This window comes from Lupinus angustifolius, chromosome LG09 (assembly GCF_001865875.1).
Source record: "Lupinus angustifolius cultivar Tanjil chromosome LG09, LupAngTanjil_v1.0, whole genome shotgun sequence".
In the NCBI taxonomy this organism is placed as follows: Eukaryota; Viridiplantae; Streptophyta; class Magnoliopsida; order Fabales; family Fabaceae; genus Lupinus; species Lupinus angustifolius.
The window spans coordinates 9,928,478-9,938,936 of NC_032017.1; the positions used below are offsets into that span (position 1 = coordinate 9,928,478).

A 10,459-nucleotide genomic window follows, 5' to 3' on the forward strand; every position below is an offset into this window, starting at 1 on the left:
ACTATAATGATTATCTTTTTTTGTTTAAATGATCACATTTATTTCTTGTGACTAGATAGTTAGTGTAATATACGTATATAAATAAGGATAATTTGTATAGGTATTAAAATAAGATAAATGATTTATATAATTTCACTAAAAATAAGAAGTGTCATATATAATTTATTTGCTATATGAAATAGGAGAACTAACTTGAAACTCAATCTTTTGGATTCTATATTAACATATGGAGAATAATAGTTTATATTATCAAATGTTGAATTTTGAATTTGCACGCTACCTATCCCCTCCACTAACACGTAGGAAAAAAATGAAGATTCTAGAGGCAGTGAAATAAACTCATAAAACACTTTAACCTTCAAACTTTTTTCTAGTCTACATGTACATTTCATGAGAAACATTATGGATGGTCCAACATTGGAACAAGCTTTAGTACCATAATGAAAAATAGAAAAAATGATGAACAATATGTTCAGCCATCTCTTTCATTTGTCTATTTTGATTATCCATGATGACCCACTAGATGTAGGCTTAAGAGTAAACATATTTATAATAATTCTTTAATATGTTTTCTTTTTTAGCCAATGCCTCAATTTGTTCCAGATATGTGGTTAAAGCCCTAGGTTTGAGAGGTTAGGTTGAATTTGAATATGTATATGTCATTTTGGGCTTGGTAAAATATCTACATATCCATCATAGAAAAAAATAAAAAAAATAAAAAAATAAAAAAAGAAATCAAAAGTCTATGCTACATTGGCTTGAATCCTCTCTAGTATCTGACAGTTCAATATTGGAATATAAGATATAGGTTACTTTGATAATTTATAAAAAAAATTATTTAAAATTGAACTGTTAATTTTTTTTAAAACCACATGTCATCATTTTCTCTATAAGAATATTTCATGGTACATTACATAATTCATACTACTATCTCCTTCTCTTTTTATATTGTCTTTTAAGTTCTTATACAATGAATAAGAATATAAAAGTAATAAATGATTTTAGTTAAGCAGTGTTATAAAGACATTATTTAATGAAAAAATGAGTAATTAGTATTAAAAATCCTTAACTCCCGATTTTAAGTTTTTTTTTTAGTTCTTTTACTTACTTAAATAATCCACTATAGACACTTATTAAAAACAAATATTGTCATCCTATATAATTATCATGTGCATTATCTTACCTTTTTCTTCTTTTTGACTAGCTATCTATTTGTTCCTATCGTGCAATAAGCAATTATATATAGCATAGGTGTACAAAAAATCACAACCATCTATTCTACCACATCTCATCCTAATACTTGTCTTTTAGCTGTGTAGTTAACTATAACTAGAAAGGGAATCTTTATTTTGGTGTAAACTTTTTATTTCATATTATTATTATTATTATTATTATTATTATTATTATTATTATTATTATTATTATATTTGAAAATTTTAAAATAATATATTAAGAGGATAAAATCAAACTCATCAATATTTTCAATTAGGGCTTAGGAGATATTGCTAACTTTGATTTTCTTTTATTTGTTTATTTTTTGGCAAAGATCTACATGCTGGACCTTATGCTTAGCATTTATTATCACATGCATCAAATCTTGGCGACTCGACATTGAAATCTTTGGTCCAGATGATAAGGTAGCCAGGTTGGTAATATGTAAACAACTTGACAGGATCTCATTAGCAATTAAGCATGGACCACACCGGATTACAAATAGGGATGATAATGGGTCTGAATTCGGACCTGTTTCATTTATTTATATTTGGACTTGTAATCACTTTAGATTAATATGGTATTAGTTGAGTCTGATATTTAGGATTGTAATATCTCAGCTGTTACATATGATCCTGAGATCATGAATAGGCAGAGTGTGTTGCCCACAAGCTTAAATCTCTATGCAATATTTAATTCCCTTAAAAGGAGTCTCCAAGAGAAATAGCCATTGTTCCAAAGAGTCGCTACCACTAAGCTACTACTGTAGCTTATCGGTGGTGGCGACTATTACAACAACGACTATTTGTCCCTGGTGTCATAAATTCTAATTGTGGGAGCCTCCCTTTTGGGAATAAAATATTGCATGACATATTTAAGTTTGTGAGTCACACGTTCAGTATATTCATAGATCTGTAAGTCGTATGTCAGGACTGAGGTGTTATAACATTCATTAGGTAAATAGCAATTAAAAAAAATAAATATTAAAAAATTTGGTACAGTTTATACATTTATAAACAGAAATTCAGAAAATATTAAAAATCTATTTCTTAGGGAACTATCTTCACTAATGAAGTATATTTATACAATTATAATCTATCTATAAATATAAAAAGGCCAAGTTCTCTAATAACTATTCATATTAATGATACGTTAATGTAAAGGTTTAGTTCCTCTGGAATTAACTATGTTGGTAATCATGTGCTCACATAATATATTGAAATTTTTTGGTCCAGTTCGTTCTTCTGAATTAGTCTTATTGCGAAAATATTGCGGAAGCGTAAAATGAATATTTGTGTATTTTTTATTGTATTGAAATGATTTAAGAAAGTGTTGTTTATATATAATGTTATGTAAAGCAAGCAATGCAACTAACCTAACTAACTCTCTAACAAGCTAATAAACACATGTTGTTAAACGTTTCTAACATGTGTAAAATGTGTAAAATGTGTCAATTACAATAATTGTTCAACCAATGTTTCACTTAATTTTCTAACCAATTAATCGATTAACAGTTGTGTTGATCGATTAACATTTACTCAGTTAATCGATTAACTGATTAACTGTTATTACTGTTGTCTTGTTTCCATGGTGACTATATTCTCCCATAAGTCTTCCTAATTTAATTAATATAATGCACATGATTATATTGATATGATGATATTTGTGGAAAACGTCATATATGGAGAAATTGTTATTAATGCAAGAGCTAATAAGAATTCACCTTGCTATCTACTATCTTGTTATTATTAATGAAATGGATGAGTGATAATATAACAATGAACATCTCCATTTTTGGGCGCATGGAAACAAAAGGAGGTATTTCTTCTGTCATTCAAGCTTTCACAAAATTATTATAACAAGTCATTCAAAACATCCAATAAAATTAATTCTCATTTATTCTTTCACTCTTCGTTTCTCTCTTACAACTTTGAATCATCTTTCATGTTTAGGTCTTTACATTTTCCCTCAACATATTTCATATAATTATACAAAAAATTATAATTTCAACATTGTTAACATGTTAACATCTTTCATTAATTTGCTTGTCTAAACTTCTGTATGTATATTTTTTCATACGTAATTTTTTCTTTAATCAACAATCTTCTACATTTATTCAATTTAATCATGTTAAATTATTCGATCTGAATTACTTTTTTTATTCCTTTGTAATAAAAACCTATAAAGCACGGATTCGCCAAATACTCTCATGTGTCAGTGTCTGACACGTATCAAACACGGATACGCTCAGATTCGCGAAGGATATGTGTCCATAGAGTATCCAAAAATAAAAAAATTAAAAAATTAAAATAAATATCAAGACATGTATCGAATTTGTTTTCAATAAAATATAGGATATGTAGATTCATTTTCAATAAAATACAGGATATATAGACTCATTTTTATGATAAGATAGATTTGTTTTAATAAACACTCACTTATTTAAAGGTCATATCATACCAACTTACCATCACACCACATTGACCCTCGAATAGCTGGTACTTTCCGATCCTTAACGTCGTCAGCCGGTGCTTAGTGTTACTGCCTCTACCGCCATAGGTATGTTGTGAAGAGCAAACAGAAAAATGTTTACTTTCTTACTTCTTAGTTTCTTTTCGCTTAGTATGTTTATAAAGAGAAGAGGATGTGTGAGTATTAATAGAGAATATAAATAAAGGGCTTACCTTTATTTAGAAGAGAAGAAAGAGGATAGGAGATAATATTTTGATTTACACTTATAATTTTATCATATTTTATGTATTTTTTATTAATTTATACGCGTATCCCTGAACGTACCGTATCCTACATTTTAGAAAAAATGCGTATTGATGTATCGGATATGTATCGTATCCGATACACGTATCCGTATCTATGCTTCATAGATAAAAACAATATAAAGTGACCCATGTAAACACATTAATAAACTGTATCTAAGAGAACTGAAAATGATGGCATCCTAAGAATGAAGAAGATAAGAAAAATTAGATTCTACATCTCATGCAAAATTATAATATCATATTTATGGAAAAATGTAGAGTCTTGGATGTCAATTTGGATAGGTGAGTTTGAGTAGTGTATTACCTAAAGTCGACTATTCTGCTATTTTGGGATCTAGACCCGCTCAAACTTGTGTTGATATACGTTGGGTGTTCTACATGTGTGTCTTTGAGTACCCATTGGATTTGCAGATACATAGAAACTCAGAAAATATTAAAAAAAATCCAATCAACTTATGTAATTATAAGCCATAATTAAAATTAAAAGAAAATCAAAATATAAATTATAAACCATAATTAAAATATAAATGCAAAAATTTAAATTGTCACTTAAATATAAATCTTTTTGCTAAAATAATATAATTTAAAATAAGATAATAAACTATATCAAACATTGGAGACTTCTCTATTAACATAAAAGGTCAATGGTTCGAATCTTGAAAACGACGTTTGTTGGGAGGGACAATCACACACCCTAAAATATATTAGTTCCTTATCCAAAAAGGGTAAAAATATCACTTGGTAATATCAATAAAATATAACAGTATATCAAATTTATGAATTAACAAAGAAAATATGTTTTAGAAATATTACTTTGGATATATATAGGAATTGAGATGAATTTGGGTATTGTGGGTCCGACTACCTTAATACTCAAACTGAACCTATTCCACAATAGATTTTAATATCTTTGGTACTAACTATCTGCTTATCTAAAAACACAGATCCAATCTATTACATGTATTATTACCAATTGATAGTCTCATATCCAAATAACCATTTTCATCCCTTAAGTCCTATTTCTAAAATAGCTTTTAAGCTAAGATTGAGAACATAAACTAGGATTAATCCTTGAAAATCACAGCCACAAAATAAATATAGAACCTGCAAGATGACGTGTCCCGGCCCCAGACAAAATTTGGTTTGATCCTAATCCCCAATGCACCTGATGTGAATATATGTTGTCTTGGATCTTGTTTCATACACTGTCTTCTTATTATACTAATGAAAAAATATTTATGTCAATTATAAATTTTTATCTTTCATTATTATCATTGTTTTTTAATTATGGTTCGCATAGAACATCATATGAGACATGATCTAACACAACATAAATCTATTATCTCTATTAGTTAATATATATGACAGAGAAAAATACGTATCTGACACGTACAATATATACGGACACGTGTCACACGCTAAACACTTCTTGGCCTCTATATAGATCACCACCCCAATTTTCTTGTAGTTCATATTTCCGTGACCTCTTTCTCTTTCATCTTTCTTCTCACATTAATTTTTCTATCTAAAGTTTCAATTTTGGTCTTTGGATTTTCATTTTCTTCTTGTTCAATTTGGTGGTTTGAGTTAATTTTCTGAAGAAAAATGAAGGAAAGTGTGGGAAACCCTTTGCACCTTAAATCTGTGAACCACATCTCTCTTATATGTAGATCAGTTGAAGAATCTATGGACTTCTACCAAAATGTTCTTGGTTTTTTTCCAATTAGGAGGCCTGGTTCTTTTAATTTTGATGGGGCTTGGTAATTTCATTTACATGATCATAATACTTTACATACTATTTTTTTAATATTCCTCAACTTTTTTGACATAGAAACTAATCTCTTTCGGGATATGTGTATACACCTCTTAATAAGTATTCCTCTTAGAAATCGAATTTTTAACTTTCTTATCATTCTAGGGAACTAATTAGGCCTTACACCCAACAACTTGTTGATACTTTACATAATATGCCAACACGGATTTTTTATTTTTTAATTGAAAATATACAGTGAAGAGGGCTTTTATGATTAGGAAAGCACATAAACATGCTTCAATATTAATTTGATATTTTATTTTATTTTTCCTAAGTAGTGGGTTTGATGTTTTTCTTTGTTGTAAATTTTTTAGGCTATTTGGGTATGGAATTGGAATTCATTTGTTAGAAGCAGAACACCCAGAGAACTTGCCAGTGAAGAAGGAAATTAATCCAAAAGATAATCACATATCTTTTCAGGTAACATTTTTCATCATATGTTTTTCTATGTTATATAGATTTTTGTTGATTCCATAGGATAATTTTCTTAGCAAATTTTAGAATTTAAAAATTGGTTTGTACACAATATATTCGAAAATTAGCTTTTACTAAATAGAACAAAAGTAATAGAGAGATTCTCTTCTCCACTAAGCTACCAATTCAATAGAAGTTTATTCAAATTGGTAAAAAATAACAACTTTGAGATAAGATCAAATAGCTGGTAACAACATTGATGATGTCAAAATATATAATAAATGTAATATTAAATAAAATGTTTTAAATAACAAACACTTTTATACCTAAGTGCCAAAATATTGAAGAATCTATAGTTTAAAAACAAAGGAGTGCATACAAAACATACTACTTACGTATATAGTAAGTAAGGTTTCATATTTCAATTTCCACAATCTAGTCAATTCGGCTAACACGATATTGAATTGTAACCCCAAATAGGTGAAATTATGACTATGGATTAATTGAAAAAATATCTAATATCATATTTAGAATGAGATATCAATTTATGTGAGATTCTAAACTTTTTATTGTTCTTAGTCTTCTTTATAGTTATATTTTGCCAATTTAAAGAACCTCATAATAAAATCAATCTTGTACTTTTGGTATCATAATAAAATCAATCTATATGCATATATAAAATAGTAAGGATACTTATTTACTCTAATATTATAAGACTTATTACACGATTTTTTTTAAAGAATATGATGAAGATATATACAAAAAATGTGACATCAACCATTGACAAAATTGTTAGCATATCACTTAAGGATGAATTATTTCACTTGTTTCTTTCTTGGCTTGGACAAAACGACAAACACAAGCAAGAAACTCGTTGCACACATGTTTTCCACGTGTACAAATGTTATTAGTAAATAGATATTTTCCATATGATGAATCAACATTTACTATTATTTCTTATTTTTTTATAAATATACAAAATACTAGTAGATTTGGATATATATACACAACTTTCTATAGTGATAAGTAGACACTCTTTTAATTTTTTAATTCTACATGTAATGGTTAAAATAATAAGATCCGAACTAAATTTCTTGTGTGGAATAAGAATATGTTGTTCTAAACTATGTCTCGCACCAATAATATTGAAGTAGAAACATAAAAATAATGAATGTTTAATATTTTAATTGACAAGTCATCTTTTTTTTGGTAAGAGACATGATTTGTGACATGGGTTGATACAAGAAATTCTTGTACATATATGTGTAGGGGATTTATGTTTTTTAAACAAGGATTTATTAAATAATATTCGAAATTATGTCTCGAATCAATGATTTTGAAGTAAAATCAGGAAAAATAATAAACCTTTAATTTTTTAATTAACATAGCATATTTTAATTTTAATTTTTTGATTTTTTTTGGTTTCTTTGTATGGGAGGGACTTAAAAGTTAGTGTTGTTTGTATATATATATTTGAAATAAATTTGTTGTTTATTGGTTTGAGGAAAGTGTGAGAGTATGGGAGCAGTAGAAAAAAAGCTGAAAGAGATGGAAATCGATTATGTGAGAGCAACAGTAGAAGAAGGTGGAATCCAAGTGGATCAGCTTTTTTTCCATGACCCAGATGGTTTCATGATTGAGATATGTAACTGTGATAGTCTTCCTGTGATTCCATTAGTTGGTGAAGTTGCAAGAGCATGCTCACGTGTCAATCTTCAGATTATGCAGAATCAGAATCAGATTAAGATGGTTAAGCACTTATGAAGTTACACTATTCATCATTTCTATGAGTTATTAAATGTATCATTAGGAGAAGAAAAAGAAAAAAAGTTATTTTAATGATGATTAGCTTTTAAGGTGTTATTATTGGTGTTGGATTTTGATTTGATAATAAAAAATTCACCAAATGTTAGTAATGAAAAAACAGTGTTGTCTTTTTGCAACATTTGGGTTTATAGAAGTGGTGTTTGTTTTTATGGTTGTCTCACTTTAATTAAGGGGCTAAGCACTTTGGTAACCTTTTTAGTTATAGTGGACCATCATGACTTGGTACTAAACAGGAGGTGTTATTATTATTATCATATTATTATTATTATTATTATTATTAGCGTGTTGACAGACCCTGTCGTGCCCGCCAACCCGCTTTCTTATCATTTATAATATGTAATTTATATCTCAAAATTGTCAAATATAATATTTTATGCTAAATATTTGTAATCTGTTTAATTTATCCAATTGGTATAATGTTCAATTTTTTAAATTGAACATTCATATTTTACATTAAAAGACTATAATTATATAATGTAAGAAATAGGAAATAGTTAACCAATTAATATGAAACATATATTGGGTTGAGAGAAACATTAGGTTATATATAGATTATTATTATTATTATTATTATTATTATTATTATTATTATTATTATTATTATTATTATTATTATTATTATTATTATTATTATTATTATTATTATTATTATTATTATTATTATTATTATTATTATTATTATTATTATTATTATTATTATTATTATTATTATTATTATTATTATTATTATTATTATTATTATTATTATTATTATTATTATTAGCGTGTTGACAGGTACTACCGTGCATGCCAACTCGTTTTCCTATTGTTTGTAATGTGTATTCTACATATTAAGTTGTATTATATATTGTAATTTGCAGTTGAATATATTTTCCTTTGAGGTAATTGTTCAATCTTAAAGAAATGATGCATATATAATTGTATTCATCAAGAATAGAGTCTTGATATCTACACTTAATTTTATTTTCTAGCGTGTTGATATGTACTACTGTGTCTGTCAACCCGCTTTCATATTGTTTGTAACGTGTAGTCTGAATGTTTAAAATGTCAAATATTCACATATTCTTTACTCAATGGCGTATATTGTGACCAATGCAATATATTTCATGCATTCCTATTTTTTTAATTTAATGGATATATATTGCGACCAATGTAATAGATTTACTCAATAGATTTTAATTAATTAGATAAAAAATCACTTTTATATGTAGAATGCACATTACAAACGATAGGAAATTGGGTTGACAGATCTGGTAGTGCCTGTTAACACGCTAGAAAATAAAACTAAGTGAAGATATCAATACTTTATTCTTGATGAACACAATTGTATATGTATCCTTTCCTTAAGATTGAACAATTACCTCAAACAAATATATATTCAACTGCAAATTACAATATATAATACAACTTAATATGTAGAATACACATTACAAACAATAGGAAAACGGGTTGACATGCACGGTAGTGTCTGTCAACATGCTAGTAAACATAAAATTCGAAGTTATAAAATGAAATTAGAAGTTATAAAATGAAATTAGAAGTTATAAAATATGAAATAAATGTTTATTGGTATAAGTATATATAAAAATGAAATTAGAAATAATAAAATAAAATTAGAAAGTTATAAAATATGAAATAAATGTTTATTAATATATATATCGATGAAATTAGAAGTTATAAAATATGAAATAAATGTTTAGTAGTATAAGTATATATAAAGATGAAAGTATAACTTATACAATAAAATTAGAAGTTATAAAATATGAAATAGAAAAACCAAAAAATAATTTCATGAAAGTTAGGTTAGGTTTTTCCTTTATGAAGTAGTATAGATATAGATATGCAACTTATAGTTAATATATTTGAAGTGGTTATATAGGATTATATGGGTTTTTTTAAATTAAAATTTTGAAGGGCAAAATATAAATATATAAATTATGTCATGGTGGTGATTACACCATGTTTTGCCTTTATATAGTACTAGCGTGTTACCGTGCCTATCAACCCGCTTTTCTATTGTTTGTAATGTGTATGTATTCTACATATTAAGTTGTATTATATATTGTAATTTGCAGTTGAATAAAATTAAGTGAATATATCAAGACTCTATTCTTGATGAATACAATTGTATATGCATTCTTTCTTTAAGATTGAACAATTACCTCAAAAGAATATATATTTAAGTGCAAATTACAATATATAATACAACTTAATATGCAGAATACACACATTACAAACATTAGGAAAGACACGCTAGTTATATATCTATACTATTAATAAAGGGAAAACACAAAATAACCACTCATCATGGTGTAATTTGTGCTTTCCTATTTTGCCCTCAATATCTTTTTGTTTCTACCAAAAAACCATATAATATTATTTTCTTATTTTATCCTTATTATCTTCTTATTTTAAA

At 26.8% G+C, this 10,459-nt stretch overlaps 1 protein-coding gene across 1 annotated transcript; it reads left to right on the forward strand.

The window, feature by feature from the left end:
• LOC109355797 (metallothiol transferase FosB-like) lies at nucleotides 5,457–8,161 on the forward strand. The gene is made up of 3 exons (XM_019599018.1): nucleotides 5,457–5,749; nucleotides 6,117–6,222; nucleotides 7,726–8,161. The coding sequence occupies exons 1-3, from the start codon at nucleotides 5,595–5,597 to the stop codon at nucleotides 7,978–7,980; spliced, it is 516 nt and encodes a 171-aa protein (XP_019454563.1). The 5' UTR covers nucleotides 5,457–5,594; the 3' UTR covers nucleotides 7,981–8,161.